The sequence below is a fragment of the Mustelus asterias genome, chromosome 11 (genome assembly GCF_964213995.1).
Source record: "Mustelus asterias chromosome 11, sMusAst1.hap1.1, whole genome shotgun sequence".
Classification (NCBI taxonomy): Eukaryota; Metazoa; Chordata; class Chondrichthyes; order Carcharhiniformes; family Triakidae; genus Mustelus; species Mustelus asterias.
In genome coordinates, this window is record NC_135811.1 from 83,869,981 (window position 1) to 83,893,060 (window position 23,080).

Consider the following 23,080-nt stretch of genomic DNA (forward strand, 5'->3'; position numbering starts at 1 on the left):
TTAACCTTGGGCTTTAGTTCCAAATATGTCATGTAATATATGCTGTCTGTTGCTTTAAGTTTCCTGGTTGGTCTTTTTCAGTTTATATCTACTAGTTTGTGTGTTATCGCTAATATCTCACTCAGTGTACCTAGAAGTAGTCCTTAGTTGTCAAAAGCATGATCATTCATGCTCTCTTCGGAACATTACATTTGAGATCTGCGTCAGCTAACATTTTCTTTTTCTTTTGCTTCATCCAGCAAAGAAAAGAAAATCTGATAAGGTACGTACCTGCCTCGAGTTATTTGCATTTCAGGAGAGAGAAGGCTCCTATTTGTGGCCCCGGTGGTCCGAACAACCACTGCTGCTGCTGCTTAAAGAGCTGCTTCTGTCTTTCAGAATCCCAATTCGCCGCGGAGATCCAAATCTCTCAAACATAAAAATGGTGAGCTTGTTTTACAGAACTGTTTCTGTTATTTTAACAAATACACAATTGCAAACCTGGTACCTTTATTTTGCACTTTACAGCCCTTGGTTAGATGTAATTCTCCCAGTGAATCAGCAGCTTAAGACAGTGTGCACCAAGCATGTATGGGTTGGGAATATTCCTGGTTTTACTTCTAATTTCTGTTTTGTGTCAAGTAGTTGGATGAGAGAGTTTCCCTCTTTAAAAAGAAAAGAAATTAAGGTTACTTCATATTTATTTATTGTCTAAATAATGAAACACTAGAGTCAGGAACAATAGAGCACGAGGCCTCATCCACATACATCAGCAGAAAAATGCAAACCATTCATCAAAGCACTCTTTTCCTCCTGTGCAAACTTTGTGAAGAACACACTTTCAGGTGAGCATTGTTCAAACATCCATCTTATAAACCATGTTTCTCCTTGAACTTTTGTCATTTTAGATTTAACTAATGCAAGTGATAACTGGACATGCTTTCAATTTTTGTCGCAGGATGCAACAGTTGAAATAGTATACCACTTCTCAGGGCAGCCAATCCTACTTGCTGAGCTCAAAGTTTAACAATGAACACACATTTTAGAAACTCTAGTCAGCAGAAGCAGTTAAACGCTATCAAACATGATGTGTCAAGGCTGCAGCATGTAGAAGCTCCTGGATAACATTGTGATCTAGGACACAGACAGCTGCCATAAGTGTTTACGGCTTTAGGAACTTCAGCTTAGAGTCATTGAGCTGTGGACACCGCGGCATATCAGGGACGGAGTATTACCGGGACACTTTGTTTCAGGAGGTGGTAACATCCCTTAGGATAGGATCTCTGGATTATTAATCGCTGGATTAATACCGGAGCCATGTGCAAATTGGCATAAGATAAATACGTGGTTCAAAGACTGATGTGGAATAAGTAGGTTTCGGTTTGTGGGACACTGGTATCTGTATTGGGAAAAGTAGTGGCTGTGCCATTGGGACGGCTTATATCTGAACCGTGTTGCGACTAGTGTTCTTGTAAACTGCATAAATAGGGAAGTAGAAGCAGAAGGCTGTGGAGGCCAGGTCATTGAGTGTCTTTAAGACAGAGATAGGTTCTTGATTAATAAGGGAATCAGGGGTTATGGGGAAAGGGTAGGAGAATGGGGATGAGAAAAATATCACCCATGATTGAATGCAGATTTGATGGGCCGAGTGGCCTAATTCTGCTCCTGTGTCTTATGGTCTAGAGATGGCTTCAAACTAAATTGGGGGGGGGGGGTTCAGGAGAGGGGATCATTAGGCTTACAAAGCAAAAGCATATGGCAGCATTTCAAGGCAGCTAGTCTGGTGATGATACCCAGAATATGGCAGGAAGAGACAGTACAAACATTTTTTTAAAAAAGCAGCAAGTAAGATCAATGGGGGAAGAATTGGTAAAAGGGCAAAATTAATGTTTTTTTTACTTAAATGCACAGAATATGTAGCATGAAATAATTGAATTAATGGCACAAATTGAGGTAAATGGGTATCACCTTAGAGGCGCGGTTGCAAGGAGATCGAGGCTGGGGACTAAATATTCAAGGGCATGCGACTTTGGAAGGACAGACAGGAGGAAAGGGTGATGGGGTAACTTTGTCAGTAAAAGATGGAAAAAGTTTGATAGCAATATCAAGGAAGAAATAACAAGGGAAGACACTGGTGGGAGTAGACTATAGGCCCCCGAATAGTTGCTATACTTTAGAATGGAAAATAAGTCAGGAGATAATGGGAGCATGTAAAAAAGGCACTTTATCATCATGTAGATTGGGAAAATCAAATTGGCAGAGGTAGCCATGAGGAAGAATTCATGGAGTGTATTCAGGACAGCTACCTAGAGCAATATGTTGTGGATCCGATCAGGCTTTTTGGATCTGATAACGTGTAATTCGGCAGGTTTAATAAACAATCCGAGTAAAAGAATACCTCAGGAGGTGACCATAGCATAGAATTTAACATTTATTCTGAGAATGAAGAACTTGGGTCAGAAAGAACTCTGCTGAACTTAAATAAAGTTAATCACAAAGGAATGAGGGCAGAGTTGATTGGAGTGGGAAAGGAGTTATTTAACAGAAAAGAAAGTTGATCAGCAACGACAGACTTTTATGAAAATAGTTCATGACTCAACAGATATATCCTAGTGTGGAAGAGGGTTCTAGGAAGGGGATAAAGGAACCATGGTTACCCAAGGAAGTTAAGGATAGTGTTAAACTTAAAAGAAAAAACGTATAATGTGATGAATTAAAGATAAGCCAGAGGATTGGGAAAGTTCTAAAAAAACAGCAGAAAGATCATTATTTGATTTATTATTGTCACATGTATTAACATACAGTGAAAAGTATTGTTTCTTGCGCGCTATACAAACAAAACATACTGTTCACAGAGAAGGAAACGAGAGAGTGCAGAATGTAGTGTTAGACATAGCTAGGATGTAGAGAAAGATCAACGTAATGCAAGGTTAGTCCATTCAAAAGTCTGGCAGCAGCAGGGAAGAAGCTGTTCTTGAGTCGATTGGTACGTGACCTCAGACTTCTGTATCTTTTTCCCGAAGGAAGAAGGTGGAAGAGAGAATGTCTGGGGTGTGTGGGGTCCTTAATTATGCAGGCTGCTTTGCCGAGGCAACAGGAAGTGTAGACCGAGTCAATGGATGGGAGGCCGGTTCGTGTGATGGATTGGGCTACATTCACGACCTTTTATACTTCCTTGCGGTCTTGGTCAGAGCAGGAGCCATACCAAGCTGTGATACAACCAGAAAGAATGCTTTCTATGGTGCATCTGTAAAAGTTGGTGAGAGTCGTAGCTGACATGCCAAATTTCCTTAGTCTTCTGAGAAAGTAGAGGAGTTGGTGGGCTTTCTTAACTATAGCGTCGGCATGGGGGAACAAGGGAACTGAATGTACGATTGTCAAGTTTGGAAATGGTAGCAGAATAGTTGGGAAGGCAAGTGGTGAGGACAGCATAATGAGTCTGCAGAGGGATAAAGACAGGTTAAGTGAGTAGACAAAAACTTGGCAGATGGAATATAATGTAAGAAGTTGTGCACTTTGAGGAAGAATAAAGAAGCTAAATAATATTTAAATGGAAAAAGTATGCAGAAAGCTGCGGCACAGAGGGATTTGAAGGTCCTCGTGCATAAATCTTAAAAAGCTAGCTTGCAAGTTCAACAGATAATCAGGAAGCCAAATGGAATCGATATAAAAATAGGGAAGTCTTGCTAAAACTATTGAAGGCCACATGTGGAATACTGTGAACAGTTTGGCCTACTTATCTAAGGAAAGATATCCTGTCATTGGAGGCAGTCCAGAGAAGACTGGGCAAGATCTGGGCATGAGGAGAGGTTGACTATGTTGGGTCTGTTCTCATTGCAGCTTAGAAGAATGAGAGGTGATCTTATTGAGACATATAGGATTCTCTGAGGGTTGTTTCACCTTGTGGGAATGTCTTGGACCAGACGGAATAATCTCAGAGTAAATGGTCACCCATTTAAGACAGATGAGGAGGAATTTCTTCTCTGAGAGTAGTGAATCTGTGACATTCTTTACCGTAGAGGCTGGGTTAAGTATGTTCAAGGTTGAGGTAGCCAGATTTTTAATCGGTAAAGGAATCAAGGGTTACGCGAATTTACCGGAGTATGGCATGGAGTCATAGGCTTTATGTTTGATATTGACTTGCTTGATCTCAATGGAGTGGCTGGTGGGGGTTACGTGCCAGTGGGCTAGATGGCAAAACTTAGCCATGACCTCTGTTCCTGAATACCATTTTGTGACTCTCCCTGCTGGATGTGCTTGTGTATGGATATTGGGGATGATAGCAAGATCTATTTATGCCACACTTGTATAGATGGTCGCATTCGCCCTGTAGGTTCATCCATGATGAATGGCCGCAGAGGAAATGCACCGGACAGCTCCTAACGCTTGTAGACATCATGAGGGAGAGGAGAAAGATGTGAAAGCCTCTTGTTTTTAAACGTCGTGTGAAACTTTTAAAATTCATTTGGAGGACATGGGTGTTGCAGGCTGACGAGCATTTATTGCCCATCCCTAGTTGCCGGAGGACAGTTGAGTGTCAACCACATTGCTGTGGCTCTGGAGTCACGTGTAGGTCGGTCAGACTAAGTAAGGACGGCAGACTTCCTTCCCTAAAGGACATTAGTGAACCAAAAGGGTTTTTCTGACAATCAACAATGGTTTCATGGTCATCAGTAGATTCTTAATTCCAGATATTTTTGAATTCAAATTCCAGCATCTGCCGTGGCGGGATTCGAATCTGGATCCCCAGAACATGAGCTGATTTATAGTCTAGCGATAATACCGCTAGGCCATCATGTTCCAATCAGAGAATGAAACACTCCTTGATCTTTTAAGTAAGACCTTGAAGTAGATGAATGAGCTTTTATCAAATTATTTGTCATCTTTTTGCAGGTGAACTCAGTGGAAACTCTGATCCATATAAGGTAATAATTCTCACTTCTGCTTTGCTTATTTGGATATGACCCGCATTTCAGTGTGATTATTTGATTGAAAAATGATGCATTATTCTGGGAAATGTCCCATTAGCTAACCTAACAGAGAAATGCTGCCTTCCTTTCTGGTTTAGAATTTGTCACTGCATTTCAGTTTCTGTATCATCAAAATATTTATGCACTCCTTCATTTTAGTTTGTATAAAACTTTTAACAGCGTTTGAGCTGTTCTTCTAATTCTGGCCTCTTGAAACACCCGATTTTTGCCTCCCTACACCTCTCCGCTTCACTATCTCACTTTCTTCTTTCATGATGCTCCTTAAAAACCTACTTCCTTAACCAAGCTTTTGGTCATCTGACCTAATATCTCCTGTGTGGCTCAGTGTCACACTTTGGTTTTATAATTCTCTTATGAGGTGCTTCGTAGTGATTTTATTATGTTTAAAGGTGCTAGTTAAATATAAGTTGTTGCTGAAGGATCGCTGTTTAACAGTGATATTGGTTATCTTTGGTAAGACTCCATTTATCAATATTATTGGCAAGTCTGTTTAAGTAACAAATCCTTGAGTTGCTAGACCAGTTCCAATTTGTGTGTACCTTTTGTGCCTATTAAGAGCCATCTGTTTTTGAAGTCTCTTTCTCCATGGCTTCATGGAAGTGACTTTGAAGGAACTGGAATTTGATCCTGAATGGGAACTTTTCCGTAATCACCTACGGCTAAGAAGACAAGCAGCAAGTGCGGAGTTTGCCATGCGGAAAGAAATTCTTTAAAAGCCTGCATGATACAGGATGCTACCAAGACTGTTTAAAATATTTTTTTCTAAATGTTTTCTTTCATCATAGTCCACATCAAGGTGGTAATTAGAAATCCATGGAACTTTTGATATGCTTACTCAATCCAAAATTGTTTTAATTCAGAAAGAATTTTGCAACTTAGCTCATGAAATGGATGTGTTTGTGGAGGCTCGTTCTCAAGGCCTGACAATCAGCCAAATCTCCATTGTCCAAAATGAAGCTGGGAAATTCTGTTTGCAGTTTATAAAACATTATTTTCTTCATAGCTCAGCTGTAGCTATGCACTGGCACTTGCCACAGTGTTAGCTTGTACCAGAAATGAGATCATGATCTTTTGCAGTGACACATTTTTGTCCAACTTAAGATGGGTATGTATGTATATATATATTAAGATGTCCTCAGTAACTGAGGGTATGGCATATTAAGAGTTGGAAAGTCCAAGAATGCGATTGAAGTATTGAATTCGACAGCAGGGAGGAATTCAATAGTAGTAGGAGGCCATTCATCCTATTGTGCCTGGGCTAGCTCGTTGCAAGAGCTTTCAGATGTATGATTGCTATCTAGATCTGTTCCGAGGAGACTTATGTTGCAAACCACTGTTTCTATGTTCTACTGAGGCGAGGAATTGGAATTTTCTAGATCAGTTTTAATTCTGTTGGGCTCCAAACTCCTTTTTCTAACTTTCTACCTTTTGAGCTACAAACACCTTTTTCTAGGTGAGGCTAATCCAGAATGTTCGCAACCTCAGTGTCAAATTCAACTTCAGGATGAGCTTCTGACTGTGTTTGAACTATCACAAAGAGCAGCCTTTTAAACCTGCATTTTTGTACCTTCATGATATTGCCCAATTCTGCTTCTGCCTCAGCTCATCTGCTTGTTCGTGCTTTTGTGACGTCTAGATTTGACTATTCCAGCACATTTTTGACTGACCATGGTAAACTTCAGGCCATTGCAAACACTGCAGCCTGTCTTTTTACTCATGTTAAGTCCTGTTACCCCAACCAGTCCCCTTCCGACTGACTTGCATTGGCTCGAACATACGAATTGGGAGCATGGTTAAACCTCTCCACCCCTCAAGTCTGCTCTGGCATTTAATAAGATAATGCTGATCTGGCTGTGATGTCAACTCCATATTCCTGCCTATCCTAGTTAACCTTTCACCCTCTTGCTTATCAAGAATCTATCTACGTCTGCCTCAAAAATATTCAGACTCTGCTTCCACTGCCTTTTGAGAAATCATAAAGGTTTCAATCAAGTTGCCTCTTACTCTTCTCAACTCCCATGGTTATAAGCCTAGGCTGTCCAACCTTCCTCGTAAGACTGTTCTATGTCTATGTCTAAACCCGCCCATTCCAGCTATCAGTCTAGTAAACCTTTTCTGAACTGCTTCCAATGCATTTACATTCTTCCTTGAATACAGTACTCCAGATGCAGCCTTACCAGTGTCCTGTATAACGGAGGCATAACCTGCCTACTTTTATATTCAATTCCCTTCACAGTAAACAATAACATTTTATTAACTTTCCTAATTAATTGCTGTACCTGCATATTGACCTTTTGCAATTCATGCGCAAGGACAACCAGATCCATCTGCATCTCAGAGCTCTGCAAGCTCTGCAATTTCTATAAAACGATATAAACGATCTGGAAGGTGTAACTGGGGTGATCAGTAAGTTTGCAGACGACACGAAATTGGCTGGACTTGCAGATAGTGAGGAACATTGTCAGAGGCTACAGATGGGTATAGATAGGCTGGAAATTTGGGCAAAGAAATGGCAGATGGAGTTCAATCCAGATAAATGCGAAGTGATGCATTTTGGTAGAGCTAATGTAGGGGGGAGCTATACGATAAATGGCAGAACCATAAAGGGTGTAGATACGCAGAGGGACCTGGGTGTGCAAGTCCACAGATCCTTTAAGGTGACGTCACAGGTGGAGAAGGTGGTGAAGAAGGCATATGGCATGCTTGCCTTTATAGGACGGGGCATAGAGTATAAAAGTTGGGGTCTGATGTTGCAGATGTATAGAACGTTGGTTTGGCCGCATTTGGAATACTGCGTCCAGTTCTGGTCGCCACACTACCAGAAGGACGTGGAGGCTTTGGAGAGAGTGCAGAGGCGGTTTACCAGGATGTTGCCTGGTATGGAGGGACTTAGTTATGAGGAGAGATTGGGTAAACTGGGGTTGTTCTCACTGGAAAGATGGAGGATGATGGGAGACCTAATAGAGGTGCATAAAATTATGAAAGGCATAGATAGGGTGAATGGTGGGAAGCTTTTTCCCAGGTCGATGGTGACGTTCACGAGGGGTCATAGGTTCAAGGTGAGGGGTGGGGGGGGTGTTTAACACGGATATCAGAAGGATGTATTTTACACAGAAGGTGGTGGGGGCCTGGAATGTGCTGCCGGGCAAGGTGGTGGAGGCAGGCACACTGGGAACGTTTAAGACTTATCTAGATAGCCACATGAACGGAGTGGGAATGGAGGGATACAAAAGAATGGACTAGTTTGGACCAGGGAGCGGCGCGGGCTTGGAGGGCCGAAGGGCCTGTTCCTGTGCTGTATTGTTCTTTGTTCTCACAATTTAGATAAAACGCTGCTTTTTATTCCTCCTGCCAAAATAGACAATTTCACATTTTTCCACGTTATACTCCATTCGTCAGATTTTGCCCACTCATTTAACACATCAATATCCCTTTGTAGCCTCCTTATATCCTCTTCACAACTTACTTTCCTATCTATCTTTGTGTCATCAGCAAATTTAGCGAACACTCCTTCAGTCTTTTCATCCAACATAATAAGGCAGGGTTAGCATGATTTTATGAAAGTGAAATCATGTTTAACCAATCTGTAGGGAGTTCTTTGAGGAAGTAACATGTGCTGTGGATAAAGGGAAAACAGTGGATGTCCTGTACTTACATTTCCAGAAGACATGATATATAAATTTGTAAAATGTTGATGCCCCAGCACTGATCCCTAAGGCACACCATTTGTTACATCGTGCCAAACAGAAAGCAAACCATTTATGCCTACTCATGTTTCCTGTTGTCGAACCGATCTTCGATCCATGCCAATATGTTGCCCCCTAAATATGAGTTTTTATATTCCGCAATAACCTTTTGATGTGGCACCTTATCAAATGTCTATATGGCATCCACTGTTTTCCCTTTATTCGTAGCACATGTTACTTCCTCAAAGAACCCCCAATAGATTGGTTAGGGTTTGATTCCTGGTTTGGGTCACTGTCTGTGCAAAGTCTGCATGTTCTCTCTGTGTCCGCGTGGGTTTCCTCCAGGTGCTCGGGTTTCCCCCAGGTGCTCCGGTTTCATAGAACAGTACAGCACAGTACAGGCCCTTCGACCCTCGATGTTGTGCCGAGCTTTTTTATGTGCGAAACCAAGATCAAGCTATCCCACTCCCTATCATTATGGTGTGCTCCATGTGCCTATCCAATAACCGCTTGAAAGTTCCTAAAGTGTCCGACTCCACTATCACAGCAGGCAGTCCATTCCACACCCCAACCGCTCTCTGAGTAAAGAACCTATCTCGGACATCCCTCCTGTTTCTCCCTCCATGAACTTTATAGTTATGCCCCCTAGTAACAGCTACATCCTCCCACAATCCGAAAGACTTGCTGGTTAGGTGCATTAGCCATGCTAAATTCTCACTTTCACAAAATCATGTTAGCTCTGCTTGATTACTTTGAATTTTTTTGTGTCCTGCCATGACATCTTGAATAATGGCTTCTAACATTTTCTCTACGACAGGTGTTAAGCTAACTGGCCTATAATTTCCTGCCGCCTTTCTCCCTTACATTTGCTAATGGAACCTTTGCTGAACCTAGGGAACTTTGGAAAATTAAAACCAATGCATCAACTATCTGATTTGCCACTTTTTTTAAGACCCGAGGATGAAGTCCATCAGAACCTGGGGACTTGTCATCCTGCAGTTCCAACAATTTTCTCAGCATCAATTCCCTAGTGATGGTAGTTTTCTTGAGTTCCTCCCCGCCCTTCCATTTCCTGATTTACAGCTATTTCTGGGATGTTACTTGTATCCTCTGTATTAATGAAGATTCTTGCAAAATATCCATTGAATTCATCTGCCATTTCCTTATTTTCCATTATTAATTCCCCAGACTTACTCTCTCTAGGACCAAGACTCAATTTGCTAACTCTTTTAAAAAAAAATACTGTAGAAGCTCTGACTACCTGTCTTTATATTTCTAATTAGCTTTTACCCATACTCTAATTTTTCCCTCCCTATTAATTTTTTTGTAATTCTTCGCAGTTCTATATATTTGTCCTACCACCCATCTTGTGCAATTATATGGTTTTTCTTTAAGTTTGACAATAAATTTAAAATTTTTAGTTAACCATAGATGGTGGGTCTTCTCCTTTGTATTTTACTTTGGAAGGACTGAGGCTCCTGTGCTCCCAGCTTCCCGATCCCCTTACCTGCCTGTTTCACAGTCACATCCTGCTGTTCCAGACCACTGACCTAATCAAATGAGGCCACCCTAAGGCTTGTGACTGCCTTCTGGAACAGAATGTCCAGGTAACTTGCCCTCTCCTTGATTTGCAATGTCTGCAGCTTAGCCTCCAGTTCTTTAGCTCCGAGTCGAAGCTGCTCAAACCGCAGACACTGGAGACATGGTTGCCATGGATTGCAGTGGCATTCAGAGCGCTCATGCTCCAGCCAAGACGCATCATCCATGCCACCATTGTGTTAACTTTTTTTTTTATATCTTAACTAATTATAGTTCCCTTCTTCCCCAAACTCCCTCACTCACCAAACTCCTAGCTTGATACTCAAAGCAACAGCGAAGAACCCCTTTTTATATTTTCTGAAAAACACGAGTCAGTTCAAGCAAGCTACCTAATTAACAAGCTGCAGCTTCTACCAGTGAGCTTGCATACTCCTGTCTAATGCTGGAATAAACTTCTCAGAGTAATCTTTAGTCAATTGCTAAATTAAAGGACAAAATAGAATTTAGAGACTGTTAATTATGTTAAGTTACATAAATAGAAATTGTTGTTGAAGTGACTGCTTCAAGCACTCTTGGTGAAAAATTCATTAGGGGACATGAGTGGCGCTCAGTGACCTGGGTTTCTCTGGTTGTCCAGTAAGAACAAAATTATTTGGTTATTGTTACCAGTGACCAAACCTACAAATTTGGATCAATGTATGAGTAGATTTAGAAGAGGGTATCTGTTTGGTGGGGGTTGTGTGATGATAGTCTGCTATTAATATATTCTATGTAAAAGGGGAGACTACTTTCAGAGGCAGTGTTTTGCCACAAGCAATCGGTTTGCCTGGTGGGAATGCAGCAGATGCTGAGAAAGCAGGATAATTACTCTATTTAACTATGTAAGTGTTTATTTAGCAGAAAGCTTAATGGAGTGTTTTTTGATTAAAGTAATAAGGTGAGTTAGGTGTATACAGGGACAGAGTCATGTGATATTAGAAATGGGAGGAATTCGGCTTACAGCAGAAAAGAAGTTTTGTTTTCATTTTTAAAAAAGAGCAGTTTCTGCCTGGAGCTGGTTTAAAACAAAAAGGCTCTCTGTCTCTCTCTAGAAGCTTTCTGACAGCTCCAGAGCTGTTACCCAAGTCAGAGCAAGTATATCTGTGTTGGCTAACTATTTTTGAAAGTGGGGTTCAAGTCTACAAGAAAAATATTGCTAATTGGAACTGAATTGTAATAAGTTAAAAATTAAGAGTTTGTTTCTTTTTATGTTTAAAGATTGTTCAACGGTTAAGAGTTAAACTGTTTCATTTTGTTTGAATAAAGCTTGGTTTGATAAAAGAAAGATACCTAATTTGTCTGTGGAATCACTCCTGAAGCGAAGCATCCTTTTCTCACATTTATGTCAAAACAAAAACATTGTTGCAGTCTAATCTGGCTTCATGAAGTACCTCGGGGTTTCTGATCTGGCACCCTAACAGTAGGGTGGTGATTGAATGTACAGTGTGTACACGAACCCCTTTGCTTTAGGAAAAGATGCTGACTGGGACAGAGGAGGGTAATTACTTGCCCACCTTTTAATACTGAAAATTTCAAACGAATTATACCTGTAAAGACTTATTTATGTAACTGTGGTAGTTACATAACTGCAGTGGGTAGAGAAAGCACAAGCAAAAAAAAACCCTTTACCAAAACAAAACTTGCCTCTCACTATCTCTAAGACTCTTACAAGTTATTTTCCAGGTTCTGTCATTGGAGATGTGTACCCACTTTTCTGTGCAACAACGTTATCTCTGGCTGTGAGAAACACCTGAAGAAAACAGAAAATTGTTGCATTCAGCTCCTGCCAGTCAAAATGTCACCTTTCAAAACTGGCGCAGAGCAACCTTTTAAAAAATCATTAGACAACTGCGGTCTGCCCTCAGCAGTTCTGTTCTTGAGCAAACTGTGGCTACATATATAGAACAGTGACTTCAAAGGGATAGACAGGCGAATAGCTAAGGTCCCGACCCCAGATGCAATGCCACAGATGATCTATTATTGGGAATGATTTACTGTTTCCAAATTTACTTGGAAATCAGTAAAATCTGAATCTGAAGAAGTTTTTACTGTAGAACACAAAATATCTGGTCACAGCGAATTGTTGTCCAGAATGTCAGGCTCCCGACTAGCATCACTGTTTTCCTGTCTTTGCACCACTGTGTCACCTACCCCTGTCCCTGGACGCTAATCGGTGAGACTTAGAAAGTGTGCTCCACCTGACCTGCAAAAAGTGTAGAATTGAAATGAAACTATTGTCACAGGTCTGAGAAACCTGCAGCAATGATAATGGCCACGGGCTATGAGGTTTTCTTTTGCTGCAGCTTCACAAAGTCAGCCTCTACTGCTGATCCCTGGCCTGTGACCATGGGATAGGGATTTGACTTTTTTTGGTCTTCTGGTCTTTCCAATCCTGTACAGAGGGCCTTCACTGGACCCCTTTCTAAGGCCAGCTTCTAGAGATCCTCTCAAAATGAATACCCTTTTGGTTTTGGGGGTGGACAATGAGGCAGAAGGACCAGTGATGTCTTTTACCACTTCTCTTGCCTGCCTGCCCTTGGCTTGCAACAGCAACAAATGCAAACGATCCTCTCTTCTCCTTCCACCAGCCCCCAGCAGAAATCCATGGACAATATGATGGGACACAGACCCAGCTGAGGAGCAGAGCATTTCCTAGATGCATTGGACAGTAAAATTGGTAATTAGTACAGGGAAAGGCTGAAATACATTTTGGACTCGATAGTAATATTTGTTTATGTTCTTCTCTGATGCAGTACAATAATAATTCTGGCATCAACTATGAAAGCCTGGGTCCTGAAGAGTTGCGTTCATTGCTTACAACGGTGAGTGCTAACCCCGATTGTGATAGGCGCGAATGATCTTGGAAAACTGGATAGCTTTGAAGTACAGTGAAGATAATTTCAATGTCCGCACTTACCTTGTGAATTGTTGCATCCATTCACTTGTGTAAATGCTCCTTAAATTGGTTCTCATCATTCCTCACCACCAGTTTCCCCCATGCTCTGTGTTTAGTTTTATGTGAAGCCCAGATTCCATGGGATGTTCTCAATAAATCTGCCTCCTCTTTTTCAGCAATGTGGAGTCATCTCGGAACACACCAAGAAAATGTGCACAAGGTAAGGACCTAACAAATACCTGAGCCGAGAGACAAGGCAGTCCAGGGGAGTTTCTACAGTGATACAGTAACCACTGCCTATAATATATTTTAACCTGTCTCTTGAGAAAACCCCTTAAGAAAGGTTGTTAAATTCATGGGTGTAAGTTGAGAGAGGTGGATACTCAGTAAGACCTTGGTGCCCTCGTGCATCAGTCGCAGAAAGTAAGCGCGCAGGTACAGCAGGCAGTAAAGAAGGCAAATGGTACGTTGGCCTTCATGGCGAGAGGATTTGAGTATAGGAATGTTTTGCTGCAGTTGTATAGGGCGTTGGTGAGGTCACACCTGGGTTATTGTGTGCAGTTTTGTGTCCTTATCTGAGGAAGGATGTCCTTGCTATAGAGGGAATACAACAAAAGTTTACCAGTCACTCATTTGAAGAGAGACTAAGTCGGTTAGGATTATATTCACTGGAGTTTAGAAGAGTGAGAAGAGATCACATAGAAACTTATAACATTCTAACAGGGTTAGACAGGGTAGATTCAGAAAGAATGTTCCCAATGGTGGGGGAGTCCAGAACTAGGGGTCATAGTTTGAGGATAAAGGGTAAACCTTTTAGAACTGAGGTGAGGAGAAATTTATTCACCCAGAGGGTGGTGAATGTGTGGAATTCGCTACCACAGAATGTCGTTGAGGCCAAAACGTTGTCTGATTTCAAGAACAAATTAGCTCTTGCTAATTTGCTCTTGGGGCTAAAGGGATCAAAGAATATGGAGAGGAAGGGGTATCAGGAAATTGAATTCGGTGATCAGCCATGGTCAAAATGAATGGCGGAGCAGGCTCAAAGGGCCGAATGTCCTACTCCTTCTACTTTCTATAAAACTTGAATCAGCGACAATGTATTGAATTGGGATGGGCCACTTTGTCCAGAGAACCAGAAACAAGGTGCACAAAGGATATGAGAGAAAATAGCAAAGGATGATTCAGAAATAGAAGGGATTATGCAGGGGCATGTGTGAAACAGAATTAAATGGATTTTGGAGTGCATGTAGCTAAATGCACGGAGCATGGTGCATAAGATTAGTGAGCTGCAGTACAAGTTGCTACATTGAGATTATGGTACAGTGGCAATAGCAGAGACCTGGTTTAAAGAAAGAGATTCAAAACTTAATATTCCTGGCTGCATGTTATTCAGGAAAGATAGGGAAGGTCAAGATAAGGGAGGGACAGTATTGATCAAATAAACTACAATAGCACTGAAAAGAGATTATGTAAGATGATAAAAGCTGTATAGACCATTCATTCGCTCCTTCAAACCTTTCATTGAGTATGATCATAGGGTAGTATAAATCTGGAGGAGGCTATTCAAGCCATTGAGTCTGTGATGGCTTTTATGAGAAGCAATCCAGTTAGTCCCACTTCCCTGCTCTTTCCCCATTTTTTTTGCGATTTGGTCCCATCATTTATTTATCCAATTTCCTTCAGTCGGGTACCATTGAAAGTGTATTCATGACCTAGGTGGTGATTCATTCCAAATTTGAACCACTCGCTGTGTAAAAATAATGGGTTACATTTTGTGCAGGTGGCGGAAGTACCCATGCTAGAGCCAAAGTAGGAGGTGACCCCCCCCGCGCTCCCCCTTCTGCTGGCAGCAGTACCCGGGGAGGCTTATTGCTGGTGGTGGCCAGTGAGGTGGCTGCTATTCAACCATGACTGAGGCTATGTCACCAGGGGGAGGGCACCTCTGGAGAGTGGGTAAGTTGGCTGTGGGATAGCAGGACCAGGCAGACAGGATCTTTGGGGATGGGCAGAGCATTTGAAGATCAATGGTCATAATATCGAATTAAGAGTAGTTACAGCAACAAGGAACAATCAAGTGTAAGAATACCTAACCTTGGTGAGTATAAAAGGGATCTGGCCCAGGTGGATTAAGATTAAAAGTTGGTTGGCGAAATGGTAAGTAGACAAAGAGAGTTCTTCAAAGAAGAAATGGTGTGGGTACAGAGTAGACACTTTCATAAGAGGGAGGAAAGAGGAAGCTAGCGTTTGATGACTTGGATTTTGGGAGAGAAAGTTAGATTGAGCAGTGCTATGCAGACTTCCTGGGGACAGTCACCTGTGTGGCCCGTTATGTGTTCTTCATATCACTAAGTTAACTCTATGTGAATGAAAGTGTTCCCCTTGGAACCAAAATGAAATAGGAAAAGAGGCTTGTGACAGATTTTAATGCGATAGAGAGCCAAGCTGAATACCGAAAGTACAGGGGAAGTCTTTAAAAAAAGGGGCAAAGAGAGTATGTGAATTAATTAGCATCTAACATAAAATGGAACCCAAAATCTTATATAAACAAACAAATAGCAGAAGGACGAGTCAATGCAAAGGTGAAGTCGATTTAGAGCCAGAATTGGAAGCAGACGCTAGAGCTGAGTTAGACTATTCTTTGCAACTATTTTCATTAGAAAAGGAAGCTTCCACTGTCACAGCAAAGAAGGAGGTAGTAGTGATATTACATAAGACAAAGAGAAGGCACTTAAAAAGTTGGCATTATTTAAAAGTAGATAAGTCACCTAGTCCGAATGTAATGCATCCAAAATTACTGAAGGAAGTAAGGGTAGAAAATGTTGAACCTCTGGCCGCAGCCTTCCTTGGATATTGAGGATGTACCCAAGGACTCGAGGGTTGCAAATGCTACATCCCTTTTAAAAAGGAGAGAGGAATAAACCTGGTAATTATATGCCAGTCAGCCTAATATTGATAGTAGAGAAACTTGGAGAATAATCCAGTAGAAAATTAATTGACACTTGGAAAAGTGTGGGCTTATAAATGAAAGTCTGCACAAATTTGTTGAAAGCAAATCATGTTTAACTAATTTGATTGAGTTCTTTGATGAAGTAACGGAGAGTGTTAATGTGATTTGACCAGTTGATGTGCATTTGGATTTATGAGAAATGGAAAAAATTAGTAATGAGTTGTTGTGATCAGGAATGCTCTACCTCAAAGGATGGTTGAAGCAGATTCATTAGTAAGTTTCCAAAGGGAAATGGATAAATGCAGGGAAAAGATATTACAGGGATATCGGGAAAGATGTCGGGCGGTGGGGGAAAGAATATGCATAATGCACCAAATGCTGTATCATTCTGTGGGTTTTTTTCATTAGTGGAACTATTGTGAGACCCCCAAGAAATCACCACTTGCACCCACCTCAGGGCAGGTGCAATACTGTAAATATGAGTGTTGTGTAGCGTAGTCAGTCCGATTATGTATTTGGAAATATTTGAGTCTGAGGGGAGGAAAAAAGTCTTATTTGAAACTTTGCGTAATAAACAACAGCTGGTGGGGCAAGGCTAACACATTAAATAATGGTGATTTTATGAAAATTATTCCTGGCACAATGTTAATAGCCACACATGTAGGAAAACCCAAGAGGGTATTTTAAAAGCCACAGGAAGATTATAAGAGTATCCCAATGCTTGTAGCTCAATTACAACAGAACTTGTTTGTGTGGAGCATAAACAGCAGCATGGGCATGTTGGGTTGGATGACCTGTTTCTGTACTGTATACTATGATTGGAAAAAGGGGTGGTACCAGCCAAGGCAGCTGTTATATACAGTACTAACTCTCATTCTAATTGCAGGCAAACTCTACACTGTATGTTGCACTAGGTGGTATGTTTCTGTTTAACCACAACTTGTTATTGGCTTTCAGATCATTGCGGTGCCCTCAACACACAGATGATCAGCGGCGATCTGTACGCATCTATCTCCTGGGATCTTCAGTGTAAGTTCCATTAAGTGAGGAAGTTAATTTGATCCAGCAAGTTTGCAAAGGGGCTCTTTCTTTGAATGTGTAGAATCACATGCAGAGGTATTTTAATGGCTAGAATTAAAACTGTGCATTTTCAGCACAAGTGTTGTTGTCCTACTCTGAACTGTTTAATGTGCATCAAACCTAACAACCACTTGCTCCTCAGATCTATCATTACAGTGTCCTAAATTAGCACATAATATCATCTTTCTTCTCCCACCCACACATGAAACTAATGAAAAGGAAATTAAAGTTGGTTGTTTGTACACACGGACAATTTATAAAAATTGTCCTGTAACACTAAGTCGTTTTCTCTTTCCGTCTGAACCATGTCCTTTGAAGTGAAAAAGAGCACTGGAATTCAAAACAGTAAATCAGCATAATGGATTTGCGAAATATGTTGCTATTCAAATTGAAAAGCCATTGAGGCAGACGATAAAAATGACTTTGAAAGACGTATTTATTCCGGGAGAGCGAGAGGAGATTGAGGGATTTGATGAGGAATTATTTAATTGGAATGCATGTATTAAAAGGACAGACTCATTGGCCCTGGTGGGTTTTTTTATTCATGAGCATATTTGTTTGCCATGGCTCCCAGCCTTGCCCCAGGTCAAAAAGTTAAAATGCCCTGACCTCAAAACATCAGCACGGAAGGAAGCAAAGCAAGTTAATCCCATCAACCCTGCAGTTCAAAGAAAATTAAATTCATTGCAGCCATCTGTCTCATCCCTTTCTGCTTTAATCTCTTCTCCATCGCTACTTATGAATTAACCTAAGGGGTAGGATAATGATTGCGATATGATTACAAAATGCTGAGGTTGCTCAGGCTGCCTTTTGATTCATTTCAGATCCCTTCCGGAATCTGAAGTAAGTGTGGAAAATGAGAGTTATGATCCCTCAGAGAGCCAGGGTTTTATGAGCCGACTGCAATGGGATGGCACATCAGACATTTCGCCTTCTGACTCAGCATCTTCCAAAGCAAGTGAGTGCCTTTTTGTCTTAATGGTTGATGCTTCTGGACTAATTTTATTTTTAAAAAATCTTCATGGGTGGTGCTGGCTGGGCCATCATTTTTACTGCCCGTCCCTAATTGCCTTGTGAAGACAGTCATGAGCCATTTTGAACCGCTGAAGTCCATGTGGTGTAGGTACACCCACTGTGCTGTTAGGGATGGGGGAGTTCCAGGGTTTTGACCCAACAACCATGAAGGAATGGTGGTATAGTTCTAAGTTGGGATGATATGTGGCTTGGAGGGAATCTCTTGCAGCGGTGGTGTTTCCATGTATCTGTTACCCTTGTCCTTCTAGGTAGTACAGGTCGCGGGTTTGAGAAGTTTTGTCAAAGGAGGTTTGGTGAGTTGCTGCAGTGCATCTTGTAGATGGCACATACTGTTGCCATTGTGCGTTGGTGGAGATGGGAGTGTATGTTAAAGGTGGTGGGTGTATCACATTCTGTCTGTGTGGGTTTCCTCTGAGTGCTCCAGTTTCCTCCCACAGTCCAAAGATGAGCTGGATTCGGTGTATTGGCCATGATCAGTGCGCGGGGTTAGTGCAGGGGATTGGGTCTAGGTAGAGTGCTCTTTCGGAGAATGGGTGCACACATGATGGGCCGAATGGCCTATTCTGCACTGTAGGGATTCTATGTTGTGCCAGTAAAGTGGGCTGCTTTGTTCTGGATGATGTAGCCACAGTATTTATGTGGCTAGTCCAGTTTGGTTTCTGGTCAATAGTAAGTGGGTTTAGCGGTAGTAATGCCATTGAATGTCATGGGATTGGATTCTCTCTTGTTGGAGATGGCCATTGCCTGGCACTTGTGTAACAAATATTACTTGCCACTTATCAGCCCAAGCCTGAATGTTGTCCAGATATGGTGCAGACCATTGTTCAGTCATCAGTGAACATCCCCACTTCTGACCTTATGATGGAGGGAAGGTCATTAATGCAACAGCTGAAGATGTTTGGGCCTCGGACACAACCTTGAGGAACTCTTGCAGCAATGTCCTAGGAGTGAGATGATTGACCTCCAGCAATCACAATACTCTTCCTTTCTGCTAGGTATGATTTCAACCTGAGAGAGAGATTTCCCCCTGATTCCCATTGACTCCAGTTTTGCAAAGGTTCATTCTCCTCTCACCTTTGATGTAGAGCTCTTTTGTCCATGTTTAGACTAAGGCTGTAATGAGTTTTGCAGCTGATTGGCCCCAGTGAACCCAACTTGAAAATCAGTGAGCAGGTTATTTCTGACTTAAGTGCCACTCAACAGCACTGCTGTCGGCCCCTTCAATCTTGCTGATGATCAAGAACAGACTGACGGGGTGGGTTGGATTTGTTTTTCTCGTGTCCAGGACATACCTGGGTGATTTTTCACATTGCCTGGTAAATATCACTGTTGTAGCTGTACTGGAACGACTTGGATAAGGGCTTAGCTCGTCCTGGAGCATGTCTTCAGTACTATTGCTGGAATATTGTCAGGCTCCACAGCCTTTGCAGTATCTAGTGGCTTTAGTCCTTTCTTGATATCACGTGGAATGAATCAAATTGTCAGAAGACTGGTTTCTGTGATGCTGAGGATCTCAGGAGGAGGCCGATATGGATCGTCCACTTGGCCCTTCTGGCTGAAGATTATTGCAAATACTTGAGCGTTGTCTTTTGCATTGATCCGCTCCCCCACTGAGGATTGGGATATTTGTGGAGCCTTCTCTTCCTGTTAGTTTAATTATCCACCATCATTCAGGACTGAATGCGTGAGGACTGCAGATCTTGGACCTGATCCTTTGTTTGTGGTATCGCTTAGCTTTTATCTGTCGCATGCTGCTTTCGCTGTTTGGCATGCAAGTACCCATGTGTTGTAGCTTCACCAAGTTGACACCCAATTTTTTAGTTATGGCTGGTGCTGCTCCTGACATGCCTTCTTGCACTTTTCAATGAACCAGGGTTGAACCCCCTGGTTTGTTGGTAATGGTAGAGTGGGGATAAGCTGGGCCATGCGGTTATAGATTGTGGTTAAGTACAATTCTGTGGCTACTGATGGCCCATAGCGGTGCCCCTTTTTGAGTTGCTAGATCTGTATCTAGCATCAGATTAGTCTGCAACAGGTAGATTGGTGAGGTCATGGTCAAGTAGATTTTTGCCCCTTGTTGGTTCCCTCACCACCTGCTGTATACTTGGTCTTGCAGCTATGTCCTTCAGGACTTGGCCAGTTCAGGCCATAGGGGGTGCTGCCAAGCCACTCTTGGTGAAAGTGATTGAAGTCCCGTACCCAGAGTACATCCTATGCCCTTGCCACCCTCATGGTGTTCAACATGGAGTATTACTGGCATAGTAGTTAGCACTGCTGCCTCACGGCGCCAGAGGCCCTGGTTCAATTCCAGCCTTGGGTAACAGTGTGGAGTTTGCATGTTCTCCTAGTGTCTGCGTGGGTTTTCCCGGGTGCTCCGGTTTCCTCCCACAGTCCATAGATGTGAAGCGTTGGTGGATTGTTCGTGCTAAATTGCCTCTTAGTGTTCCAAGATGTGCAGGTTAGAGGGATTAGGGGGGTAAATGCATGCGATGGTCTAGTTTGGACCAGGAAGCGGCGTGGGCTTGGAGGGCCGAAGGGCCTGTTCCTGTGCTGTATTGTTCTTTGTAATCTTTGATTTTAAGGAAATGTGGCAGGGGTGGGCCTGGGAAAGATGCTCTGTCGAGAGTCAGTGCAGACTCAATGGGCTGAATGGCTTCGTTCAGCATTTTAGGGATTCTATGATTCTATTTAAAAATTCACTTACAGGATTCGGGCATCACTGGCTAGGCCTGAATTTATTGCCCATCCCTAATTGCCCTTGAGAAGTTGCTGCAGTTCCTGAGGTTAGATACAACTACAGTGCTGTTAGGGAGGGAATTTTGTGATTTTGACCCAGTGACAGTAAAGGAACAGCAACATTTCCAAGTCAAGATGTTGAGGGAGACCTTTAGGTATCTGCTGCCTTTGTCCTTGTAGATGGTAGCAGTCATGGGTTTGGAAGTAGCTGTCTAAGCAACCTTGATGAATTCTTGCAATGAATCTTGGTTCACATGACTACCAATGCTGATTGATAGTGGAGGGATTGACTGTTTGTGGAAGGGTAGCAACCAAACGGGCTGCTTTCGTCCTGGATGTTGTCGAGTTTCCTGAGCGAACCCATTGTCTTTGCAGTATCCAGTGCCTTCAGCTGTTTCTTGATGTGGACTGAATCGGATTGTCTGAAGACTGGCATCTGTGATGCTGGAGACCTTTGGAAGAGGATCATCCACTTGGCACTTCTGGATGAAGAGAGTTGCAAATGCTTCAACGATTCATCAGCGAAGGCAGGGGAAGGGTTAGTGGGTGGGGGAGAGAGGAGATGGCAGGGTGGTAGGGATGTGGGGTGGGCGGTGACATGCTAATCACCAGGAGGTTTCCTTATCCCCTTTGGCCTGATGCCATGAGTTTTTGTCAGGTCCAGAGTTGATGTTGAGAGCTCCCAAGCCAACTCCCTCCTGAATGTGTACCACTGTGACAACTCCTCTGCGAATGGTGATGGTGCTGTTTGGGATACTGTCTGGAAGGTATGACCATACCAGGCCGTAGTTTAACCAGCTGTCTGTGGGACAGCTCTCCCACTTTTGGCACAAGCTCCCAGGCCTCCACTAAGGAGGACTTTTCAGGGCTGACAGTGCTGTGTTTGCCATTGTTGTTTCTGGTGCCTAGGGCAATGCTGGTGATCTGCTGTAACGGAGTGATACAACACAGTGGCATGTGAATGGGTCAGGAGTCATGTGTAGACCAGATTACCATCCATTGCCTCCCCTAAATGAAACAAGAGCCAGCCAGACTGGGAAGCACAGTTATACTTCCATTTCAGCTTTACTGAAGGATGCTTTATTGGTGTTTGCTTTAGTATAGTGGACATTAGCACTGCCACTTTGATTTGTAGTCCTGCTGCTTTGGGGGAAGATAAATTAACATTTTTTCCCTGTTTTCTCCCATTATGTTAGGATTCTGATCCATGCTGTTGGATATGAGTTCATAGGTGCTGACTGCCCCTCTGGTATCTTGCTTAAATGTTCATTTTTGACCCGAGAACCTAAACAGTGAGTGTTGGTAGCATATCTTGACATTTGAGCCTTATCCTGCCCACACTTGCATTTCAAGCTTTGAAAGAATGCTTCCATTGAAAGTGCATGCTTGTCTTCTGCTGTACCTCTTATCTTGGCAGCGGAACAGTATTCCCCCACTTCCCCCAAGCTGCACAGCAACCCAGAACTTCCTGATTGGGTGCGCACAAGTTGGCCCCTTTAAGTTACCATATGTGCCCGACCGTGCAAAAAAAATTGAAAGGGCTTGCGCATTACCAAAAAATTAGCAAGTACTACAGAAGTTTGACACTTCTAATGACAAGTGATGGACTTTTCATGCAATCTGGCATCACTATTGAAAACCAGTGGATAGTTCCATAGTTTGATTAGAATGCCTGGATCATTTGTGTGATCCTGGCTAGCTAGCAACTAAAGTCAGCAAGAAAGTATTTCTAGTGGCGAACTCTTAGGGTGGTTGGCATTAGGTTTCCTTTGCCTGCTGTCGCAGTTGATGCCCAACTGACTATACCCTGAAGGGCAGAAAATGGTTTGCATGTTTGATCTCTGGAAATGTGCAAAATGTACTTTGGTGTGGTGGAACCTGTTGTTAACAGAGTTTTTTTGTTCCATGTGAAGGTACCAACAATTCTGATTCAAAGAAGAGCAAAAAGAAGAAGCCTCACCTCGGCCTCCCCAGTGCTCCTGGCATGAGCTCCAGTAAAAAGAAGAAACTGAAAGCACCAGCTCCGCCCACCCCCAGCCTATACGATGACATCAACTGAAAGAAGTGGTGCTACTTTTCTTTTTTCGCTCCTGTTCTGTCTCAACAAGTTTCACATTGGCGGTTACTGTGAAGAGATGGACGTTGAACCACC

The 23,080-nt window shown here is 42.5% G+C and overlaps 1 protein-coding gene across 3 annotated transcripts in view; it reads left to right on the forward strand.

Annotated features, from left to right (window-relative positions):
- atxn7l3a (ataxin 7 like 3a) overlaps positions 1-23,022 on the forward strand; it is a 38,440-nt gene extending 15,418 nt beyond the window's left edge. For all 3 annotated transcript variants that reach the window (XM_078223882.1, XM_078223880.1, XM_078223881.1), the window contains 8 exons: positions 240-262; positions 379-424; positions 4,873-4,904; positions 12,988-13,056; positions 13,307-13,350; positions 17,035-17,106; positions 17,982-18,115; positions 22,842-23,022. In XM_078223882.1, coding sequence (XP_078080008.1) covers positions 240-262; positions 379-424; positions 4,873-4,904; positions 12,988-13,056; positions 13,307-13,350; positions 17,035-17,106; positions 17,982-18,115; positions 22,842-22,987 — 566 coding nt within the window. In that variant the 3' untranslated portion in view covers positions 22,988-23,022. The remainder of the gene's footprint in view (positions 1-239; positions 263-378; positions 425-4,872; positions 4,905-12,987; positions 13,057-13,306; positions 13,351-17,034; positions 17,107-17,981; positions 18,116-22,841) is intronic.
- The last annotated feature ends 58 nt before the right edge of the window (positions 23,023-23,080 follow it).